Here is a 25,226-nt window from a genome sequence, read left to right as displayed (position 1 = left end):
TTCGTTAGTTATTAAAAAATTTTAAATCATTCTGGAAAAATTATATTCGGTTTCGGGGGTCAATTACAATAATTTTTGGTGAATAGACATACCCCCGAAATTCTGCGCACTTTCGAGAAAAATATTCATGTAGGTGGACAAATTTTATTAATAATTTTTAACAATAATTTTGTTAATAATTTTTTAATGAAGTTTCAATCAACAAACTGGTATTCTTGATTTTCGTCTTATTTTAAATATTCTTTATTTCAACAACGTTGCATACGTCTTTACACTTTATGCGAACGAATCTTCTGTTACCAGGTGATATTAATTGACGCTGTCTGCGAGGCAGAGTACCACAGACCGGACAGAGGCGACACGATAGCATCCTTCCTGACGAGGCACGCGCCGAACTTCCCCAGTTGGCTGAAGATCATCTGTACAGTGAGAACGCAGCTGCTGGAGTGCGCTAAGCAACTACCCTACACGAGAGTCTCGTTGGACAGGACGTCGAACGACACCACCGGAAGCAACGTCTCGAAGGACTTGTCCGATTACATCGGTTACAGGCTGGCCCAGAGCCCGGCGATCCAGACAAACGTAACCGCATCTGTAAACGGAAAGGCGGAATCGTCGTGCAGCGCGAACCAGACACGATTCGCCTCGCATCTGCTCTCGTTGGCCAGAGGCAGCTTTCTCTTCGCGAAGCTGACGCTTGATCTTATCGAGAGCGGCCACTTAGTAGCTAAATCTGCGAGCTACAAGGTGAGCGCAATAGTATCTGTCGACGTATCTCGCTTTCACGGTAGATAAAAAGGATAAACTGGGATACGTTTCGGCTCGAGAACGTATTTAATAAACGTTCCATCTTTGTTTCAGGTCCTGCCGGTGTCCCTGGCGCAGATTTTTCAGCTTCACTTCAATTTAAGATTCCCCACCGCAACCTCCTTCGACAAGGTCCAACCGTTACTGGGCGTCTGTCTGGCTGCTCTTTATCCTCTCACTCTCCCGGAGATCTTCTACTCCGTCAACTCCCTGAATACGGACCGCTTCGTTTCGTGGGAGGATTTTCTGCAGAGATTCAAAGTAAGCAAACCGATTCTCAACGATCGAACTTTCGGTTCTAATCGTTTCGCTGCCCCCTTATCGCTGCCGTGTGCATCGCGATCGAACCGATGAGCACTCTTTCGCAACACGAGAATCCGCCCATTCGATCTACAAACGGTATACCGTGTATTGTTTTATCAGATGCTCTCTGGATTCCTCGTGAAACGGCTGGACAACACGTACATGTTCTTCCATCCGTCGTTCAGGGAGTGGTTGATGCGAAGGGATGAGGGAGAATCGACCAAGTTCCTCTGCGATCTGAGGCTCGGTCACGCAGCCATCGCGTACAGGCTGTCCCGCCTTCAGGCACCGTTAGACGGCGATAAAGCGCTGGAACTGGGTCATCACATACTGAAGGCGCACGTCTACAGAGGCGTCGCTCCGTGCTGGCCTTCACGCGATTTGCAGGTAACCACCTGTTCTCATTTACATGGGCTGAAGAAATACACGCGATTGCAAAACACACTATTGCTTCTGCAGGCCATATGGTTGACGTCGTCCACGGAATGCGTCTCGTCCGCGTTGTGCACCCTTCGAAACATCTACAGTCCGAACGTCAAGGTATCGAGATTGCTTTTGCTGGCGGGAGCGTCTCCGAACCACATCACCGAGTACCTGGGCAACGCCCCGGCCCTTTGCATGTACGCTCACGAGGGCTCGGTCGAAATGGTGTCGTTGTTATTGGAATTTGGTGCTGACGTCGAGCTGACGAACAGCCAGGGTTGCACTGCCCTATCTTTGGCGGCTGCGCGCGGACATTGCGACGTAGTTAGAAGGTGAGGAATCGTTTAACCACGAGGATGCACCTTTTACCCAATTTCAAACTAATAATTCGATATTAGGTTGGCCGCCGCTGGAGCGTCGTTGGGCCACACAGACATGGCTGGGCAGTGTCCTCTTGTTCACGCCGCAAGGCACGGGAGACTATCCGTGGTCGGCTATCTCCTGGCCTGCGACTGGCTCGTTCCAAACGGTGAAAACGAGCCTGACAACTCTCAGGACATAGGCAGAGAGGAAGCTGCCCAACAGGCTGTGGTAGCTGCTTCCGCTCAAGGCCACGAGTCCATCGTAGAGTACCTATTGGACATGGCGGAGGTAATCGTGGATCGTCCCGACACCCTGATAGGCGAAACAGCTTTGACGATCGCGGCTGCAAATGGCTCCACGTCCACAGTTTCCGCGCTGTTGGCGCGTGGAGCGAGCCCAACAGCCATGAACGCAAAAGGACTCTCTCCTCTGATATTAGCCGCGAGAGAAGGGCACTGGGGCACCGCAGAAAGACTCCTACAAGGTTCGTATCCTCGTTTGGCAAGTTGCAAAGGATGTACGTTTAACGATTTTCATGGCAATGGGTGTACAGGAACCCTATCCAGTAGCACGGATACTATCTTGGACGATGCGGTGACGCTTTTGGATCAACGAGACCCTGCTGGACGTACTGCGCTGATGCTGGCAGCCTCCGAAGGCCACACGAACTTGATCGAACTGTTCCTCGACAAGGGATCTATACTGGAGAGCAGGGACAAGGAAGGACTCACTGCTCTCTGCTGGGCTTGCGTGAGAGGAAGGTTGACTGCTGTGCAGAATTTCATTGATCGCGGTGCGGATGTCAACACCAGCGACAACACTGGCAGGACTCCTTTGGATTTAGCCGCGTTCCAGGTACATTCATATCTTTATATCTTCTCTAGTGTTTTATTCTGATGTATGTTCGATGACATGATTCGCGAAGTACAATATTATTTAACACTAAAACTATCAACAATTATAGTTTATTTGTACCATAGAAATTAAAACGATAGATACGCGAAGAAATGTATAATGCAATAAGTGTTGTGAAATTATGAATGGGTTACTTTGACTGCTTCGGCGGTTCCAGCGTTAAGCGACCGCCATTGCGTTTGAAGACCAAACGGTCGCCTAACTGCGGCTGTTGATATTTTCCCAGGGCAATCCGAAGCTCGTGCAGCTGTTGCTCGAGAAAGGAGCAGCGGTCGAGCACGTCGATCTGCACGGAATGCGACCTTTGGATCGAGCCATCGGATGTCGAAACATACCGGTGGTGCAGTGTTTCCTCCGTCGCGGGGCGAAGTTGGGACCAGCCACCTGGGCGATGGCAGCCGGGAAGCCCGACGTTCTTCTGATACTCTTGAACAAACTGCTCGAGGACGGTAACGTGCTGTACCGGAAGAACAGATTGAAGGAGGCGTCGCATAGATACGCCTACGCCCTTAGGAAATTCCCGGCGTCGCCCGAGGAGGACTGCCAGGGACAAGAGCAGGGTCACGTGATGCTGCAACTGCAGACGTTTGCGCAACTACGGCTCAATTTCTTGCTCAATCTCAGTCGATGCAAGCGCAAGATGAATGTGAGTGGTCGTTCAACTCTGCACGCTTCCTTTGGTCGATCAATTGTACTAATCGATTGCAAAATGGTGCAGGTGTAAGCTCTAGGTACTTTCGGTTGCGCAACGAATTAGAACAGTCTGTAAATAGGCAGCTATGATAGTGAGCGTTTCTATGAAAGATTGCCAAGTGCTTTATAATCGTTCATTGTATGCTCTGTTGCTGTGCAATATGAACGTACACAAAGAAATTTCCTTTGAATTCCTACTATAAAGTTCTAGCTTGAGGTGCTCTTCAAGATTCTTGACATTAGAACTTTTGTATTAGCTTCTTCGATACAGATTTTGCACTCCAAATTAACCCTTCTGCGGATCAAATTCAGTGAGTGACTGAAGTGTGAAGTAACGAAGTCATCTTCTTGCAGGAATGTGCGGAAGCAATCGAGCTCGCAGACGAGGCTCTGAAGGTTCGCCCGGTGTCTTACGAGGCTTTCTACGCCAGGGCGAAAGCGCGAGTCGACTCAGAATTATTGGAAGACGCCCTGTCCGACGTCCACGAGGCTCTTCAGATGGCGCCGCCGCAGAATCGACAGGATCGACGCGTGCTCGTCGCTCTGAGGGACGAAATAGTTTCTCGGCTGGACGACGTCGAGATCACCAAGGGATGCGGTGATTCTGTTAGCAGATCCCGGCTTCGAGCGTCGGTCGATACTCTCACCGAGTTGTAACGTTACTGTTTCTTTTGCAAAAGACACGAACTTTTCTAAGACAACCCCTTTTTTATCGGGGGAATAGTCTCCATTGTTTACGATGGTCTTCGAACGTTCCCGACGAGCTTCGATTCGTTGTCGTCGATTCTGATCGACGTTAAGTGGCCTTGAAATCGGATCTAAGCTGTCCTGGAGCAACGTTCAATAACCGAATCTGAACGAAAGTGTCCTGTTGACTATAGCGTCGAAAGAAATTCCTTTCCTTGCGTCTTCTGCAACGCGAACCAACGTCTTTTCTTTTGTATGCAATTACATTGCATGAACGTGTAGGGTTTTTGTACGATGTTCAGAGTTTAATATATATACATTTTTCTATATATATATAGTATAAATATATATAAATATTTGTATTATATTACGCGTATGAAAATTGGTTTCTAGTGTCGTTGTAATTTAATGAAAGTTATTTAATTCTGTTTCTTTTTCTTACTCTTTCTTTCAGTATTTTTTTTTTTTGTAACGTGAACCACCATGTGCACGAACGTATGTATATGTAAAGATATAAAGAAGAAAAAAAAACAAAAAACAAACGGAACGCGCGACGGGCACCGTTCGTCGTAGAGAAGCGTCGATATATTCCACTGTTAGAAAATCGAACCGGTAGAAGGAGAGTACACACGTTGCACGCGACGATCTCGTTGATCATACTTATAATGCATTCGCTTGCCACACATTTTAATACACCTGCTCCTGTGTAACCTGTCGGATCGCGTTAAGCGTCGCGATTCGATCGTCGCCCACATCGACGCGTGTTCGATTTATTTTAATTATAATAGAGAAGGCCTGCAGCGAACTTGCATAGGCTTTTTGGTTACAGCTACGATGTTGTTTGTATCTGCCTTGGAGCACAGATGTCCGAAACAAACGAACTTTTTATTGAAAAAATGCTCGTCTCTGTTTTTACTACCATCTTTCGATCTACGTTATTCCTATTTTCACACCGTAATTCCTCCATACTTGAGAAACGACAACGAAAGGAGTAAATGCGACGAAAGTCAGAAAATAAACTTACCCATTTCGTTCAACTCTTCTTTATTGTTCCGAATGATCGAACGTCTTTCTCATTTGGGAGAACCGATCGAGGTACGTTCTCCCCTAAATAGTGTACATCGATTAGAGAGAACTCGTAAAAGTGCGTTATGGATACATTGAAGACATATTCGAAGAAGTGTGGCAATCCCCCGGAATTAAACATCTGAAGAAAAAGAACGCTTAACCTCGGAAGTAACATCGACGACAATCTTATTATCAGAAAAATGTTCATAGAAAATAGGCTAGAAGGGATTATAGCTCTTCAAAATTTTTCTGTTTTTCCTTTTAACAATTAAGCGAACAAACATTACCGCTTTCGCAAGCGTATCTTCCGTTACAGTTCGCCTAAATATCTCCAAGAGTTAGTACCAAGTATACGGATTTTGGTCTCGAACCCGCCGCCATCGCGTTGGCAGCCACGTTTAAGTACACTTTTAATCGATTACGTATATATTGTAAATGTCGTAAGAATAATCGCAAATATCTCAAGCTTCGCTCGATCACAAATTCGATTCTCGTATACTACGGACGACGATCGTCGGCTGTACACTTTGCACAATTAAGAACAACTACGCGCCACGCTCGTATGGAGATTCTACTGGTGTGGTGAGGGGTAGCCGCGCAGTGACCTTGGCCGGCCAATATCTTCTGCCCAGACCTACCGCTTTGTACCGTGTAAATTCGTATCGCAATTCTTTCCCTTTTTGCAATTGATTCGAAGACAGCATCTACAAGTATTTCGGCATCTAAGTAAACAGGATGTCTGGCTACAGCTGGGAGAAAATTTAAAGGACGTTTCTAGACGCCAAAATAAAACAAATTTCAAGAACAAAATTGTAGTACTTCTCAATTTTCGTCTTATGTTGGCGACCAGAAATTTTTTTTTAAGGTATAGTTGTATAGCTGCATTCGAGTGAAGATTCTAACAAGTATCGTCGGTTTCAGAGACTCGAAGCGACTCGATTGAGCATACATTATCTATACTGTCATTTACGAACTGTAAATACAACGTAGTTGACGTTCATCTCGTAACAAGCACCTCTGTAACGGATAGAATACATTCCATATCTGTAATATTTGCAACCCTGTTGAACTGCTTGTACATTACGTGAAAAGAAATAACATTCTCAGGCTTGGATATCGCACAAGGTATCCTCTCTCAACTATTCGTTGCAGGAAAACTGTCCACGAAACTGCACTGACCTATTTCCTTGTTCGCTTCTCGCGTCATCCGAACTCGACGATCGATACGAACGAGACCGATCGAGTTTCTCGCGCGCTAAAGTATGGATAACAGATGCAACAAGTGCGTCTTTTAGTCTCGAACCGCCACCGCGCTGGAAATCGTTCGCCTAGCAAGAAACATTTCGCGCTCCTATCGACGGCTGGGTGCGCTATAGGATAAAAAACGAATAGAAAACTCGATATTAAATTGTCATAGAAAATGAACGTCGTAAGAAATCGAAATTTTTTGTGCACAAAAAGTGCCGAGAATTAAAAAATATTATCGTCTCGCCCAGACGAGGGTGCCGATGGTCTTCGAGAACAAAAATCTTTCTCAAATATGCACCTTTTTTTCTTCGAGCTTCGTCGATATAATTATTCCATAAACGTTTCTAAAATCTTTGTGCAAATAAGACTCGATTGACCGGTTTTACGCGACTAGGGCAACTCACAAAATTTATATCCCAACGAATGGTTTCCTAAATTTTGCTAGTTGAAGTAATCGTATAAAATTAAGTCGTATTTGGACATATATTTCAGAAATATTTGTGGATTAAATTCCTGCATTCGAAGGGGGCTTCTCAAATACAAAATGTCGGACGCGAGAATGGTGCGTTTTAATGTCTCAAGGATTAAGTCCGATTCACGCTACTCATCAGGCAACCGTCCGTACATCCAATGGCGTAAGTTCGCTTCATGCTACCTTTTCTCCCTCGAAGTACACTAGGTAGTCGTTTTTGAGGCGTCAATACGATAAAGTGTTGGATAAAATGAATATAAGTCTAGCCAATGATGGTAATGAGCCAATGATGGTATCGTTATACTTTGGATTAAGAGAAAAGAAGAGGTAGCATAGATTGAGACATATACACGATGTTTCCAACATTAAAAAATATTTAAACGAGCGGCTGCCCGATAGAAAATGTCGTGAATCTGATTTTACTGTACGAAATCCAATGGCGACTTAGTATCGCCGTTTATTGCGAAAGATCACCAGTGAAGCTCTTGACGTTCATCAAACTCCCCGGTGGAGTGTTCTCCAGTTCGTTCGATAGGTCTTCGTCGATCGACCTTGATTGCCAGCGGTGTTGTTCAGCGAGCTGCGACGCCAGGAAGAACGCCAGTGAAGCAACGCAACGAAGATGAGGCGAGAACGCAACGACAGCACGACGACGCGTTCGTTTCGCGTGAAGTGCTTGGACGGGACAACAGAGTGTCGAAGACATCGCAGGAGCACGCGATCGGGGGCTAGTGGGCCTTATTGTAGGTGTCCTTGTTCTGGTAGCCCTGCACGTAGCCGGACTGGTCGGGCAGGTCCTTCCGACCAGCGATACCCTTGCCCTTTCCAGTCTCGTCGAAACGTTGCTTATGGGAACCAGTGTACTTGCTGACGTCCGTCAATCTGTCCACGGTGGATGCTGCTTTTCCCATCTAAAAAATTGTTTACTCTCAATATCAATTCTAAACGAATAAGGGACGTTAATTGGCTAATCATTTTTCCGAGTATAAAGTGAAAATAATATTAAATGACGACGGACACTTCTGTCTCCTTTGAGGAATTTTTTTCCAGAATGGTCGTTGAATCTTTAATTTGAAAAATATTCGAGAATCGTCCTTGAAGATCGTTCTAAGCGAACTATTGGCCTAATTAACGCGAAAAACTGCGATGCTCGGCGACACGTGGGCGACGCGAATCGCCGATTAAAGATTTATTGCTGGTGTCTATAAGGTCATGTCTGTAAATCTTCGCTGTCGATATCACGATGGACGAGGTCGCTAAAGACGTACTACTTTTTCCCTCGATTAATTTATGAAATCGTGGGCGAAGCTTATGGATATTGATTGACGTTCACAGTATGTGTTAACCACGATGTCGTGTGCTCGTTAAAACTTTATTCTACGAGGGCAAACAACGAAACGACGAGATACGAATTATAGAAATCTTGAGGATCTCCTATTAAAACACTTACTCCTGAAGCACCAGTCACTCCCGGTGGTCCACAGTGCGCCATTTTTTTCTTCATCTCCGTCAAGTCCACCTTCTTGCTCTTGGCCAGCTCCTCCAGAAACGCTTTGTACTGTTCGACTCCCAGCTTCGTGGATCTGTCGATGAATTCGACGTGAAAAGTTCATGGTAAATCAATATTCGATGGTTAATTTGCAAAAATTCTATCTAACAAGGCATGCTTTAGTTACCAGTCCTATTAAAAAATGTTAACAAACTTTCACCGTTTTTGTTTCCTAAATATTTCTAAGCGCCTCACTTGTGCTTCTTAAAGTAAATCCCCGTGTCGGTGGTGGTGATCTTTTTGCCATCGATCACCTTTGCCTGCTTCATCCATTTGTCGCTCTGACTCAATGTGATCAGTTTTCCGTCGCTTTTCGGGTCACCAAATTTCGAAAACGCCTTGAAACTTGCCAAAAAGCTGCCAGGCTGCGTGGCGCCCGGACTGCTGGGCGTCGAGCTTCCGGTGTCGTCTTCGATCTTCAGGTTCGATGTTTTGTTCGTCACCTCCGCGGACTCCTTGTTCGCGTCGTTTCCGTCCGCCTTGGCCCCGTTTTCAGCCCCCTCGGATCCGTTTTTCTCCCCATCGACGTTATTTTGCTCTACCTTCTCTGTCTCGTTGTCGGTCTTTTCTGCTTGCATCCTTGCGTCTGGAAATTTCACAACACGAAAGCTGCACGCTAGCTGAATTCGAAAGAGGACAGCAACGGAGGCGATATCGCGGGCGTTCGTTCTATCTGACCCCGTTTTCGGGTCACAGCGTTTGGAAAATGGACTGGTCGAATCGCAGCATCGAAATGGTTCGAAGTTTTTTGAGGCTACGAATATTCAAATTGATTCCAAATAAGAAAAAAATGTTATGCGAACATAGATTGTTAGAGAATTTCCAATGTTAGTGGAACAGAACAGAAATATTTACATTTAGGTTATTGATGTGAGCCTGTGTTTACGATCATCGTTTAAATTATAAATATTGATTCTTACGAGAGCCACTTATCAAATAGTTATACGTGTGTATATTTGCAAAGGGTTGAAAGTAGTTTATCGTACTGACAAACGTGTCATTAAGACTTCAAAGACGGTTCGTTGTAAAGCACCTATTAAAAATTTAGCAGTAGTATGGATCCGATGACAAGTTGAAATACGTCGAAGCATTTCAATGTCTGAGGCATTGTTTCAAGTTCAAGTGTTTTGCAAAAAATCGTCTTTAACGGAAAGAAAATAATTTTTGCAAATTTGTAACGTATAATCGCAGTAGTATCATAATGTTTTAATATTTTTAATGTGTTCTGAATGTTTCAAAAAAATTTCGCTTGAAAATTGGCATCAATTTTGGAAATACACGATACTTCGATAGACTTGGAAACAGAAATACGATGAGAAATCCTAGGTTGGGCAGTTCCAGATTCGCTATAAAAAGAGTTCCGAACCCTCAGGAAGTTTTATGGTTATTGACGTTTTACACCCTTCCTGCTGAAGCTTTCACGACGTCTCGAGGGAATTTTCTAACGCTAAATCTTCTTGAAAGGGACGTGAGATCGAATGAAACGAAGTAGTAACCTTATGGCAGTTTACCCTTACCCAAAACAATTACTAAGAACATGCGTAATATTTTCATCGAGCCAAATAATATCCAATAAATTAACTTACTACAAAGGAAATTCAATTTTATTATTTGATAGTCTTGAATAATTTTTTGAAACTTCATGAAAACCAAATGTTAAAGAAATTTTGCTATAATGGAGGTTTTGTATCCTTTATAATTAGGTATTTCAGTAGCATTTAAGGCAGTGAAACACAATTTCTATTTCACAACGTACAAAACTCAACTCAATTTTGATTTTTAATTTTTTAGACAATTTTAATTTTAAAAAATATGGTTTGAAAGAACGTAAACTGCATAAGTAGCGTGTCAGGGTCAAGTTTAAACGACAAATGTATTACCATATGAAACATGTAGGTACACTGTTCGCGCCTGACAGACACGTCGATGACGTTTTGAGGTCAACTAACGCCGGCTATCGATTTAACATAATTCCCGTAGACGATCCCCTGGAATTGACATTAACGCTTTAATGAAAAAATCAGGGGTCGTTGAAGTTCCTTCTACCCTCAGCGGTGCCCAATCTTTTTCGTTACTGGGCCAAACGAAATAAAAGTATATTCTTTTATTTTTTAAACCTCGTTTCCTCTACACGATACGGAATAATCTTTAGAAAATCTTATCGACGAATCGAGAACAATGGCTTCCAATTTACTTAATTATTACCGTCCAGGATGTATACATCGAAAAATCGACGAGCTACCGACGATAAGGTCCTTCCATTGTGGTTTATTTGCTCAATGGCATTGTGCCCACCTGGGCTATTGTCACAGACGTTGGATCGGAGGCAACAATGGAAAACTCCAACTCTGATTTCTGGGAAAGCCTCGAGGGACGAGTATTCCCTGTTCAATTATTCGACTGCGACAATTTCTGTTAGGCCAATAGACTTGCCTGTTGAAATAGTACAAATTGATGAAGGTAAGTGCCTTTCGAAAAGATAATTCGAACAATTTTACGGGAAGAAATATTTTAAGAACAGAACGATTTTTTGTTTCGTATGAAGGAAACCTGCAAACGTTACGCACAAGGTGTTCAATTAGAAACGGATCGCCTTAATATCTCCGGTATTTTAAACGACACGAAGAAACGTTGCTCACAAAAGTACGGCTTCGAGGGATGCACGATACGCGGTGGCCATCTTTTCTTTGCGAACAGAGACTATTCGATTTCTCAATCATCCTCGTCCTATTACTGATCATCGCGTATCGTTCAAACATTTCGACGAGCCTCGTGATTGAGAATTCGCGTGATACAGCGATGTCGAATACGGCGCGATCGTCTAATCGAACCGATCGGTTCGTTTTCGCTCGTCCAAGGACGAAAACTGTTCGTGCTACGATTTCACGCCTGTGAACACGATACCTCTGGAAAACCAGCCTCCGATCTGATTCGTGAGGTTGCAGGTATCGCGTTACGCTCAACGACGATTAAAACCTACGTGCAGAACCGCGCCAAGACAGGTGCAAAAGACAAACGTTCTTAAAAGCGAAGAAAATTAAATTAATTGTTTCAACTAAGAAATAAATACAGCGAATAATTGAAGATATTCCCTCTAGAAAATGGTGGGTAGCCAATACTACACGTATAACATAAATGATAACGTTTACAATTTTTTTTCTAATGTATAATAACACTAACAAAAGAAAATTGATAACAAAGCGTGCACCATAGTGTTCTCTGTCAAAAACTATGCAAAATTTGTTTAAACGATTTTCGTGTAAATTCAATGGTACTAAAGATAATATAAAAATACTGTGAAACGGTGCAGCGCTTAAAACTCCAACTTTGACGGGTAGTTTCAATCCCTTAAACCTGACTTATTGATGTTTAAAAAAATACGTATCCCTTATTTTTGACTGTTCCATAGACTTATAGGGTTTTGTCAAAATCAAAAGGAAAGGGGATTATTTTAGTAACTTCGTATTTTGAAGCACAAGAACGCGTTGCAATCGTAAGTAAACATATTAGAAATCATTTCGATCGCAGGTGAGTTCGACTTTGGACGACTGTAAACCGCGGAAGGCCGCGAAAGGCACGGCGTTGTTTCATGACTATAAATAGAGATTACGACGACACCACGTTAACGCAATTATCAAGGAACAGGAAGCGAGGGACCTATTAAGTAATACCGATCAGGTGTCGAAACGCCGCAGTGTTAGCATATGGTCGTGTCATAAGCCTAAAGGCTCGACTCCGTAAAATAAACAATACAGAAAATCAACGATCCTCTCAGAAACGATTTCAACAACTTGTTTCGCGTTTACAAAAATCAGTTGAGCCTTTCGACTTTTGACATAGCCATATTATGTGCCCATGTTGCTTAAATTTTTATAATATATTTTATAATATTTGAAAGTTACAAGAAAATTTATATATGAACCGAAAATATTAATTTGTAAATGCGAAAGCTTTACACATGACACAGTTATATAATCAGACAACTGTTGACTGTTACTAAATGGCAAGTTAAGATGAAATCTCGTTCTATTAATAAGCCTACCGATTCTAGGAAACGATAAACGAAATAATTATGGACTTCTGGAGCATTTCTTGGAAACGTAACATGTGTTTTACATTTTCTATCGGTATCAGGTGTAGTGTATGATTGTCATAATATACACAAGATTTAAAAATTATCAGATAGGGTGTTCGTACTGTATAATAAATTTAAGATAAATTAAGATGAATGTTTTGGAAAAATAAATCGTTGAAGCAACCTTGTGCAACACTAAAAAACATTATTTTTTAAATTAAGAGACACTCTTTAGAGTATGCTTTTAGAATAGACATCTCTAGGCTAGACTTTTATAGAGTATACTTCTCTAGAGTACTTTCCAAGAGCAGTCTTCTCTAGAGTAGACTTCCGTACGACTTACAAATTTTAGCACTTCTCATTTGGAGCTAACTTTAGCAGAAAAATGAAATGAAATTTCACATCAAGACACGTTCTCTCAGAGTAGACTTCTCTAGACCAGACTTCTGTGCTCCATCTTAGAAATTACTCTTACGTTTCGAGCAAGCTTCGATAACACTGATTCCTTACATTTACGCTCCACGAAAAATACTTCTAACGGACACTTTGCATTTCCAAATTACACGTTGTGTTTCACTTTTTCGCTGCTTCGAACTCACCGATTCAAAGGTTCTCGAGGAAGAAATCGAAGGCCAGGAAAGCTAATTGCGTCTAACTGCTTCGAATCACGAGGTATAACGGAAGAGTCACTGCTGCACCATGCTTGAAATTTAGGCGAATCACCGCGATCGATGAAACTCCACGCCTCGACGGAAGTGGATGGTTATCAACGAGTCGAATAAAATATTTTCCAAAGATATATTAGGATCAAACTTAGCGAAGCTATCGCGATAGAAGGGGCGAGAGAACACTGGGCTTTGTGTACAAGTCGGAAAGCTGTTGAACGCGCGTTTCAGGAAGGATTCTGTGTCGCAAGGCGCATGTGTTATATCGATCTCCTCGTTCAGGGAGCACGCAGTCACCCTCCCAATATATCTTTGAAACTGCGTTTCACCCTTCGCTGCAGCCAAAATGAGAGCCGCGGGGGGCTGGTTCTAACAGCCGACTCGCTTCATCGCGAAAACGAAACGATTAAAATATTCTAACGAGATTCCCTGTAATTTCCATTCGAAATTTGGCGCTCCTAACCCCGAAGGGTTGCAAAGGGAATTTATAATTCCGGCCAACAATTTTAATTATCGCTAAATTACGTCCAAGGTCCATTTAACCCTAACACGGCGATGACTGGGATCCTTTTGAACCCAACTTCCTAGGGTGAATTTGCCTAAATCGCACCTCCTATAGAACTTTCATGGACTAAGCTTGTATGGAACGAAGTTGCAAAAAATATAATTAAAAAATTTTGTGTATTACTCCGAGACACTTTCTAAATTTTTATGGCCAGAGACTCAATTTCGAAAATGGTAAATTTTCACGAATCGTAAGGGGTATTTTAAAAGAAAGGGGGTGGTTAGAAAATATCGTTTTAGTACTTTTGATCTTTCACAGACGATCTAAGTAAATAATCCACGTGGTCAATGAACTCGTACATACACGTCGCTAGTCTGCAAATTTTGCTTACACAAATTCTTAACGCTAGATTTACGGAGTCTGTCTAATTTACGGGTTTCAGATTCCTCAGCTAGAGTTAGAGAACTTATAGATGTTATCTGTTAGCAATTTATGATGAATTTGACGATACGAATATATATTCTAATTAAAATTTTGTAAATGACGTAAAATCAGGTAACTACATTTTCTCCGTGAAAAATTTGATGTTTGACGTTTGCAGTGTATTGTAGGAGTGCTTTCCTGATTGCAACGTACGAGAATTAACCCAGACCTGACTCTACCTCCGATGAGATTCCTGGCGAAGGCGTTTTCGCGTGCGACTGCATCGTTATATTTGATAACAAACGACGCACGCGTCCGTCTGTTGAAATAACGTCGTTCCCTCTTATCTCTGGCCAGTGAACGCCCGTTGCACGAAGATTCTATTTGTATTCGAGTATCGTTTTTGCCCGAGAGGCTAGTTAACAACGTCAGTGTCTTAGTTTCTGTCTAGTTTTATTCGGCCATTACGTCAACGGTGTTACGACTTGGTTCGAAATAGCCAAGTTTCGTCACGTCGAATAAACGGGCCCGTGATACTGAATGAAAATTGCGTCGATATTAATAATATACAACGTTCAATCTCGTGCAGCAGTCTCAGGGACGAATTAAGCCTTTCGAGGCCCAAGGTTGAGGTTTCAAAGACTCTCTTGATAAGCAAATTACGTCAGAATTTGTATATATTTTTAGAAGAGTAAACGTTATCTTCGATAATGCCAATGATAACATTCCTAACAAATTGTTTGAACATTTTACGTTTCATCGTGGAAGCAACAAATTGTCGCTTGGAATTATTTTGATATCGATATCGAAGCGGAATGTTCATCTATGAACGTCTTTTCCTTTTAAGTCGATAAAATTATGGACATTGCACGAAAGAATAAAACAATTTGTTCGAATATTAAAATTTTTTTGAAAAAGCATTAGAAACAAAATTAATCAGTGTTTGCTAAAATGTAAATAAACAAATCGAACGTGACCGAATACCGTTTAATTTTTTTTTTTGTGATATGTACAGTTTTCTTGGTTACCATTTTGAAGAAATGTAACATAGAAACGAGGCAATAAATTCAAATAATAACAAATGTTATTATTACTGTACTTAGTGTAAGATATTACGAATTTTTATTTTTTATCTTGGGAAATTTGAGCAATAAGAGCATCGTCAATTAATGTTTATATATACTGTTATTAAAAATTTAATACCATTATCGACCACCAACTAATTATGAAATACTTGTCTACTACTGTACATTCCACCCTCGTTTTTCACCCCAGAAACTTCGAAACAATTTCCATTATTACGGAGCTACTAATTTTAATAATGGACAGTAATTCGAATCGTGAACGATCATAGATGCGAATTTCGTATTATATAAATAATTAATTAGTACGAGCAGTCACCTTTCAACTGATTTGCCGCACTATATCCGTAGACCAGTCCGTTTTCCACATAAACTGTATTGATTCGCGAAATTTGTTGCACGGAACGCGACGTTTAATGTATTTTGGCCGCGCTCATCACCACGATTCCAGCCTGGATGAGACTGAGAACGAAACTGAACCACCACCGCGTCCGCTGCCGACATCATCCCCACCTACAGCTAGCAACACCTTCAACTATGTTCTAGCTATCACCTACTTTCTTCATCCACCCACGGAAAATCATTATTTTTCTCGTTCATTTTCCATCGTCTGTTCCACGGATTTCATTTCTTCTTATCGTTAGAATTCATTTGACGTATCATTTTCTAGCTACAGTCTACATTTCCTCTCCCATCCGCCCGGAAATAATTATTTTTCTCGTCCACTTTCCATCATTCGTTCCATAGACCTCATCTCTATATTTGATGGATCATTTTCCAACTATTGTCTACACTTTTTCTTCTAATATTTATTTCTCCTTTAAATTTAGTAACTAACTCGTTAGAACAAGCTGTTTCTTTTAGAAATATTTATCAAATTCTTCGTAAGGAAGACATTTTCATTTCTTCTTTCTTTTATCGAGAACCTACGTAATCGTTACATTTAAATTCTTACTCAACTATAATTGCTTACCACGCGAGCCGAGAACACGCATCTTTATCTATAACTTGATTACAGATATCAGGCCTTCAATTTTTAACGTGCAATTTACTCCAGCAAATGTACGTACAGTGTGTTGCATTTAAATATGTTCGTTGCTAGGTCCCAAAAATATTAGAATAAAATAACCAATTTTTCCAATTTACTCTATCTTCAAAAATAAGCTACTTTTCTATTATTTCTTTTTTATCTCTAATGTAGAGGAGCTAGTATAAAAGCTGGTTCGAGATTAATGTGCAAAAGACGCGGATTTTGGATCATGTTTCGCTGCTGCAAGTACAAAAGCTGGCGGTAAAAGTTGTTTCAATGGCAGCAGGAAACGCTTTGACGTAAAAGCACCCACCGTAGAAGCGGAATCGACTACTGAAAGCATCCTTGACCCCGTTGTTGAGACTTTAGGAAGAGTTTAAAGTCGACGTTTCTACGCCCAAGTAGTATGACTCAACAGTGTGTTCTACGAGTCAAGTGGTTACCTTCGTCACCCATTCCGATTACGTTGAACTCGAAAATAAAACACACAAGCACGACGATGTATGATCGCGTAATAGGGGACCGTTCACCAAAATGGCGACGTCAACACCGAAATCCACAAATATGAAAAAATAGAAGGGGTGGCTCGGATAAAAGCGTCGATTCAACTTCCAAATCGTTTGCACGATAGAAATTTTAATTTTATGAGATAAATAATGTTGTTAATCTCCCCCAAGTGACGATAGTTTGAGAAACAATCTAGTATAAGGAACACTCGTGGGTAATTAAGTTAATGTCTCTTGCTTTGTAAATCATTAAATGCACCGCGATTAAAGGCTCGTAAAGAATGACACGAGAATCTTAAAATAAAAGTGACACGCGCGGTGCATATAGCAACGAGCCTTACGCTGTTGAAATGCTAGTGAAATTCGTGACGAGTTGCATTCCCAATCAACACGCATTTGATAGAGAAGGACTTGTTGCACTGTGCATATAAATGATTGCTCGTTACTCGATAACACGATGTCTGTGACAGAACGTCGACTATCTGTGCATAAGACCGTGTCGAGGGTGGGGAGCTAAAGAGTACATGGCCTGTTTCCATTGCTTCTATAAGAAATTTCTTTATCGATATGTTGTAAACCGCATAGTCATTTTAAGTAGAATATTTCTCCAATAAAGGTTAACTAGAACTATAGAAAAGCCAACATAAAAGAACAAAAACGTATTGCAATATTGTTTGCAATAACATATAGGATCATCTATACTCAAACCACAGACGAGGTCGATGGAAACTTTTGCATACCATTTTAGTATCAAATGCCATATAACCGACAAAGTAACGAAAGAGATCGTCACGCTGTACTGTTATAAGTATGGAATTAATGTTGCATGCAATGTTTTTTTCGCACATGTGACTCGGAAAGTAACGTAGTCCCCTCGCATGATCGCGTCACATGCGACGTTACCGAGCCATAAAAGAATAAAACTGCAGCGCTAACGGAACAGCAGGAATTATAATTGAATTTAGCAATCGTCGATTATTTTGATCACTGAGATAAATAAAAATCAGGAAATTAAAAACTAAACAAAATTTGAGAAACACTAATTTAAACTATCGTTAACTATAACGCTATCGACTAGAAAAATAAAATCGAAATATGGCAAGAGTTCGAAGTTTGGTTGCTTTGGATGTGAAAAAGAAACTATATTTATACTAAACTACACTAGGAAGACCGCAGCCATTAGCTCATATTGTTTACTATGTAATTAATGATAATATTATACACTTACGAGTCATACAATTAATTACATACTAAATAATATGACCCAGGTCTCACCACTAGGAGGTTGCTGCGAATAGAGACCCGCCCTAACCCGCCCTACTTCAAAAAACTAACAACCAAGAGAGGAATATTCAGAAGAACTTGCCTGTGAAAGGCCACCAAGAAGACAGAAAAGTCTATCCAACTTAAACGAATCCTATTTCTTATAAACTATCTAATTATAAACCTAATTTGTGTATATCCTAAATTTGTGTTTCTAATGTGTATATTCTAACCTTGTGTGTATATTGTGTATATACTATCAACAACTCCTTGTTGTTTCTGCCACAGCTATCACAAACATTTCCTGAAACACAAATTGAACAGTATGAAACACAATTAAATGAAGTTTAGTTTTCCAGGACTATTCTTAGATGTATATTAAATTCCACTTTGATATTTTTACCATTCCATGTTTTTATTCCTTCACCTTGCATTAGTATTGCTGTAAACCTGTAACTTTAATTGCAATATGCATATATATCCTGTAACAAAAACTTGTTGAATGCATTAGTAGACATGCAAAGATTTGAAAGCTGAAAAGAACGTTTTAATATTGTGGAAAGAATGCATATTGAATTTCCACTTTTTTCACTATACAGGGTGTTCGGCCACTTCTGGGAAAAATTTTAATCGGAAATTCTAGAGGCCAAAATAAGACGAAAATCAAGAATACCAATTTGTTGATGATGGCTTCGTTAAGAAGTTATTAACGTTTAAAATTCCGAACGAACTGAATTTTTTTCTCGAAAATGGTTAAGATTTCGGAGGTATGTCTATTCACCAAAAGTGATTGTAATAGACCCCTGCAACCGAAAATAATTTTTCCAAAACAATTTGAAGTTTTTGAATTCGATTGTTAATAACATTTTAACGAAGCCTCCATCAAAAAATTGGTATTCTTGATTTTCGTCTTATTTTGGCCTCTAGAATCTCCCATTAAAATTTTTCCCAGAGGTGGCCGAAGACCCTGTATAGACAATATTATAGCGCAGTTAATACAACTAACTTCAACACATAAAAAATGAAATATATCTTTTTTCAGATATGAAATGTACTTTTCAACAGTATTTCCAATGATAAACACATAATTAACAACATGAAAAATACGAGAAAAACCGAGTATCGTCCACTTGCAATAAATTCAAAACAAACCGTAAGTGGACCATATTTCATATCGCAACACTAATTTATGAAATATAAAATGAAAAATCTCCCGAGTGCAGCCACGTAGGGCGCTTTGTTATTCGCAACTCTATTGAATATTAGTTAAGAAATTGTCACAAACAACCGCGGGATGCGTCATTATTCGTAAAAATGAAGAACTTCCCGAGAGCAGTCACATAGGGCGCTCGATTATTAACAATATTAACAAAATCACGTGCATCCATGTTAAATAATACGCAACGCTAACTTTAATAATCAGGTGTAGCCGTTTCAGGCTGTGAAGAATTGCAGCTGATGTAGCTGATTCAGCTGTCCGATGATTCCTTGATCCTACCCTGGAAAGCAGTCGCGAAAAAATAATCTCAGCACTAGAAACAATCACGATAAAATTAATATTATTTCCAATTTTTAACGCGATTGATATTCATATTTCGCAACGCTACTGCAAACCGAGATTAATGTTTACTTGCAACGCTACTCTGAAAAGCAAACGCGAAAAATCGTTCGCAACTTTAAATAGAACTCTACAATTGCAAATTATTTGCAATTTTAACCAGACAAAGAAACGCGATTAATTCATATCTCGCAACGCTAATAGCAAACCGTTATCAGTTCTTACTCGCAACACCACTCTGAAAATAAACGCGAAAATATTCACCGTTCGCAACGCTAAAAATAATCGCGATAAGTTTAAATTATTCGCAACGCTATTTTGAAATCAAACACGATCGTATTTCGTGACGCTAATGCAAACCGCGATTTGACCCAAAATACTGGTTCGTTGTGGTACGAGTGCAAGTACCATCTGAAAAGCTACAAATACTACAACTACAGGCGATTACAGTGATAAAAGTAGTAACATAGAATGACTCTCCATCCTCATCCGAAGATGAAGATGGACAGCCATTTGCTATAGCCCACTCTTGAAACAATTTGTTAGGGCCTCTTCGACTCCATCGAGTCTCTTCTTTCTTCGGCGGTCCTGCCCATGTCTGAAACTTATGTAAGACTAGGCTCGAGATTTCGTGCAATACGCAGTCTTCTAACAATATACGAATTGTTGGTCGAGCATACGTGGTGAATCTCGAGCGGGACGAGCGTTTCGAAAGGGGCCTAACCACGACCGCGAGCGCGAGATAGCAACTTTAAGAGTCGCACGATTCGAGGAGTCGAAACTAAAGCTGAAACAAACAGCATAAACTGTTTGTATCAGCAAGATTTCTACTTTCGAAATCGTAACTACAGGAACAGAACTGCCACGCGAAAACGCGCCTACCCGAATTACTAATGTGGACAGTCCTGCCCTGAACCTACCTACTTAGATTAAGCACACACACCAGAAAGTTACCTACCTACCTAACCCTATATTTAAAAAATTGCAAAACTCATTCAAGCAAACAAACACTCCACGGTTCTCATTCTGAATGTCCGGGCGCGACCTAAACTAGAGAGGACTCCCCGGGGTTCCTCCGACACCCGGACATAACACTCCATTCATACTCTAAATGTACATACCAGTTTCTGAAATCGTCTGACAGAGGCTAGTGTCCATTGCGTATTTTTATTATATGCATAAATATTTGTATAGAATGTTTTAATATATGGAATATAGTATTTAATAAAATATATTGTATGGATGTATCATTATAGAAGATTGAAAAATATTAAGATTGAAATCCATTAAGGTCAACAATTTTCAAATAAATGGTAAATTGAAATTTGATATTATTACTGATAAAAATCTAATGTTATAAAATTCTGTATGTAAATGACAATTATAAAAATATCTGAAACGACGCACTTCCACAACCTAACCACAACACACATATGTGGACAGTACGTCGTGCACGATTCATTAACCAATGTCAGTCGCCAACAAGTTGTTGAATTGTGATAAATTAAGTCATCGTGCCCCGTTGCCTTCGCTCATGCAAATAGCACCTGGGCATGTGCATGAACTTGGGCAACGAACACGGAAAGATTATCCTGAAAATCCTCAACTAAAAGCAGTAATTAATAAATAATATAACGGGCTACAATTTCATCGTTCTTTCTTATTTCGTTATCAATTATATTGGTTCGACTTTTTGTTTCTAATAAATCAAAAGCAAAGATTGTATATTTACATTAATATTAAGAAATGATATTTAAGGAAATTATTCTCATTAAAATTCAATTATTTAAGGAAAGGGATTTTAATCAAGGTTTTATAATAAAATACTCTACTTTGAAAATTTTAGACAAATCGTTTAAGCAAACTAATTAAATTATTCAACCCTCCGGCGATTCTGTCGTCAAAGCGAATTTTCAAATACTACTTTGACTCGAGAATCTATCGGTCGCGAAATGGCTTCTTGTACATGAAATGAAACATGATATTTTGTAATAAATAAGGAAAGATTGATTTTTTTATAAAGATAATTTATATTTAAACTTGAAACAAGAAAAATATAAAAATACATTGTATTATAATTATATGAGTTTAATTATAAGTAAAAAAATTGCAATATTCAATTTATACTATGTACATTATTCTATATTTATTTTATTACTCTGATATACTTTCAATCTAAATATTTCTATTAAAAATAATTTATCATATTAAAAAACACAGAGTACAAGAAAACCCTAGCCTGAACTAAATAATAAACAAATAGATGTTACTACTCACGGGTATTAAAAATACCCGCGATCACTGTATTCACCAAAGAGAGCACGTATACAACCGGTCACCCGTGTTGATTTGGACCATTCGTCCTACAACATGATTGGGGACCGGAGGGACAAAAATCACATGCGACTCACCGATCGTTGACTGCGATGGACAATACCTTTGTGACGATGAAGCTCTGCTGCCCAGTAGAAGTCATCCACGAAGTCGTCTGCATGGTCCTATTGAATTCCTGGATCCAAGGAATGAGATCTAGAAACTGTAAAAAAAAACAAGGAAACAATTATAATCGCGTGTTAAAATTATAGAGATTTTTAATTTAATATAAAAGTCTCTATATATTAAAAATTGAGCGATACTTACATATTTCGCCCATGGAGCATCGCCCAAAACTCCTCTTCAGTGATGCACTGATTCTAATACCGGTAACGAGTAAGTCTACTTTTCAAAAAAATAATTGAAAAAAAATATTAAAAAAAATAGTAAATGAACGCGACCGAAAATCAAGATCGGCGAATAAGTGACGCTACTGTCGCGATTTAGAAATCAAAGAGCCACGATGCTCTGGAAAGAATTTACAACTACGCAAAAGACACTGATTCGACTTTCGCGTGTGCCTAAACTATAAACGAAACACTACTCGAAGCCACTATGCTTTGAAAAACAAGAAACTATCTACGCAATACACACTGACTCTATTGGTCGCATTGCGCGCGATCAAAATTCCTGAAAGAAAAGCTGTAAACTGGGAAGGGAAATAAATGTTGAATAAGCACCGTGTGCTTTCCTATTTTTCCTATTTTGTTATCAATGGAAATACAGTTTGGTTAGAAAATATCAATCGCGACCGAAGTGCAATAAAATGGAGGTGATTTCAAATTTCCACCCATATCTACCGACGCCATTAGTAACTCCCACCCAATTCAACTCACGTTGTCGTTATAAAATAATAGAAAAAATGTACATTACATCTTTTCTTGTTTAATTTGAACACAGAACGATTACGCAATTATATTTCGTACTTACGAAGAGTAGAAATTCAATAAGGAAACAATAATATATAAAGAAGTATGCGTACGTCGTACATTGTACCAGGTTAGAGTTTACCAAAACCGTTGATTCGTTCAATTCGATATTTCTATGTCATGGCGTCCATGATAGGTGGCACCCTTGTCGTCAGAAACTGTAACAGAAATAAAATACAAATTTTGATCGAATACGTTGATATAAATGTACCTATATCGCAATTAAACAACGATCGAACTTGAAATATGTCGTACGGGATTGTATACGATTCTATTTACAGAAATATAATGACCATCAACGCCGGTTAGATGTCGGAAAAAATGCACAAAGCCGGTTTAACTTTCTTCGCGATTCCGATTCAATTCGTATAAAAATGAATTACTAGACGAAGACACCGTTAGAGAATGGCAGAGAAAAGTAGTAATCAAATGAGAAGAGATTAAATGTCGATAGATAAAACGTATGTATAACGTCGTACCTCATTATCTAGCAAATTGCTAATACGTCTGACCCCGCCAATTTTCACGTTGCAAATGACGACACCGTCCCAATAGCAGCGACTTCGCGAACTAGGCGGTAGGTGGGGGAAAGGTTCCGTGCCTTCAGTATTCGATGTTTTTCCGAAGGTAAGGTTAAGCTTCGAGTCTTGAATAATATTGTTATCCTTATGCTCGAGAGTGCCTCAGGTAGAAAGTACGACTAGAAGAATTCAGACCAAAATTTAATTACCAAATGTTATCATCACTGAGATAAAGCGAAACACAATCAGTGTTGATACGAACCTTTGGCGATCGGCTTCGCGACCGGCTTCGACAAGTTTGTTTTCCGTCGACGTGTTTTCCCGGTATGACCGTCCTTCTCGGAATTACACCGTCGTTCGTCTTGTATTACCGAAAATACGAGATCAGTGTCACGAGACAGAAACATTCTCAACGACTGTGAACATAACTAAATGTCGACGCTACGGTATTAGACGCGTGTCAGAGACGACGTACTGAACAGACTATACGAATATACTGAAATACCGATCTGGTGAAAAACCAATGAATTTCGAGCGACCTCTTCGCTTAAAGAACGTAGATATTAGGTACTATAACCAATTGAATTAGTGAAATCGGTAGAGTTAGTTATCGTAGAAAACGTCTTAAACTACAGACGAGATATACGAGAAAACAGTTCAATAAAGAAATCAATAGGAACGCTAGTGAAGCTGGTCACATTATGTCGTGATACGAAAGGTTAGAATCAGCACCGATTGTGTTTCGCTTTATTTCAGTGATGATAATAACATTTGGTAATTAAATTTTGATCTGGATTTTTCTAGAGTCGTAATTTCTATATGAGGCACCACCGAGTACAAATATCAGGAATATTATTCAAGATTGAAAGGTTAACCTAACCTTCGGAAAAACATCAAGAATCAGAGCCATTGTATCTTACCCCACCTACCGCTTAATTCACGATGTCGCTGCTAATGGAACGGTGTCGTCATTCGTAACGTGGAAATTAGTGCGGTAGGATGTGTCAGCAGTTTCACGGATAATAAGGTGAGTACATTTTACCTATCGCTTCTCATTTAATTACTATTACTCTCTGCTACTTTCTAACAGTACATTCGGTTAATATTATGTCATTTCTGTTACGAATTCAATCACAATCGTGAAGAATGTTTAATCGATTCCGCGCGTTTTTTCCGACATGTAACCGTGGTAGATTGTCATTCTATTTTTTTATATATAATTATATATAATCTCGTGCAAGATATTTCAAGCTCAATCGTTGTTTAATTGTGATGTAGGCATATTTTTATTAGTGCATTTAATAGAAAATATTTTATTTCTGTTACAGTTTCTGATTGCATTTCGAGAACGCCGCCGTGCCAATGACGCCATTGACGCCATGACACCGAAACGTCGAATCGAATGCATCCTTTCAAACGTAGTATTGGTAAGTACTAATTATGTAGCAATTAATATCAGCTAATGGCTGAGATCTTTTTCGTATAGTTCAGCATAAATATAACTTCTTCATCAGATTCAAATATCTTAATCGTTTATCAAATCGTAGCTCACGTCACATTTAGTTTTAATTTTCATAGTTGATAGGTTAATTTCATTCTGAATGAGTAACGTTTGATTTGACATCGGAATAGTAACAACAATCTAGAATAGTATCTCAAATTTTGTTTGGTTTTTCATTTCTTGATTTATATTTGTCTCAGTGATTAAAATAATTGACAATTGTTAAATTCAATGATAATTCTTGCTGTTCTGTAAGCGCTGCAGTTT

The 25,226-nt window shown here is 39.8% G+C and overlaps 2 protein-coding genes and 1 long non-coding RNA gene across 6 annotated transcripts in view; 2 read left to right on the top strand and 1 right to left on the bottom strand.

Moving 5' to 3' along the window:
• Positions 1-5,082, top strand: part of Rols (zinc-RING finger and ankyrin repeat domain-containing protein rolling pebbles) — a 61,628-nt gene extending 56,546 nt beyond the window's left edge. For all 3 annotated transcript variants that reach the window (XM_076775968.1, XM_076775966.1, XM_076775967.1), the window contains 8 exons: positions 304-747; positions 862-1,068; positions 1,231-1,497; positions 1,570-1,865; positions 1,932-2,380; positions 2,450-2,751; positions 3,038-3,457; positions 3,859-5,082. In XM_076775968.1, coding sequence (XP_076632083.1) covers positions 304-747; positions 862-1,068; positions 1,231-1,497; positions 1,570-1,865; positions 1,932-2,380; positions 2,450-2,751; positions 3,038-3,457; positions 3,859-4,161 — 2,688 coding nt within the window. In that variant the 3' untranslated portion in view covers positions 4,162-5,082. The remainder of the gene's footprint in view (positions 1-303; positions 748-861; positions 1,069-1,230; positions 1,498-1,569; positions 1,866-1,931; positions 2,381-2,449; positions 2,752-3,037; positions 3,458-3,858) is intronic.
• Positions 5,083-5,218: 136 nt separating this feature from the next.
• Ringer (tubulin polymerization-promoting protein ringmaker) lies at positions 5,219-15,758 on the bottom strand. Of its 2 annotated transcripts, none has more exons than XM_076775969.1 (4): positions 15,598-15,758; positions 8,724-9,114; positions 8,430-8,562; positions 5,219-7,890 (listed from the first exon to the last, which is right to left on the bottom strand). In XM_076775969.1, exons 2-4 carry the CDS (start codon positions 9,104-9,106, stop codon positions 7,708-7,710), a joined length of 699 nt encoding a protein of 232 aa, XP_076632084.1. In that variant the 5' UTR covers positions 9,107-9,114; positions 15,598-15,758; the 3' UTR covers positions 5,219-7,707. The 2 variants fall into 2 exon arrangements, with proteins under 2 accessions (XP_076632084.1, XP_076632085.1); XM_076775970.1 differs by lacking the exon at positions 15,598-15,758 and adding an exon at positions 13,203-13,465.
• An 8,334-nt stretch (positions 15,759-24,092) lies between these two features.
• Positions 24,093-24,991, top strand: LOC143346716 (uncharacterized). Its single transcript, XR_013080498.1, has 3 exons — positions 24,093-24,176; positions 24,263-24,485; positions 24,787-24,991. It is a non-coding gene; the product is annotated as an uncharacterized LOC143346716 (long non-coding RNA).
• Positions 24,992-25,226: the final 235 nt, after the last annotated feature.

Source organism: Colletes latitarsis, chromosome 10 (genome assembly GCF_051014445.1).
Source record: "Colletes latitarsis isolate SP2378_abdomen chromosome 10, iyColLati1, whole genome shotgun sequence".
In the NCBI taxonomy this organism is placed as follows: domain Eukaryota; kingdom Metazoa; phylum Arthropoda; class Insecta; order Hymenoptera; family Colletidae; genus Colletes; species Colletes latitarsis.
Note: the sequence above shows the minus strand (reverse complement) of the source record. Positions and strands in the feature narration are given on the sequence as shown.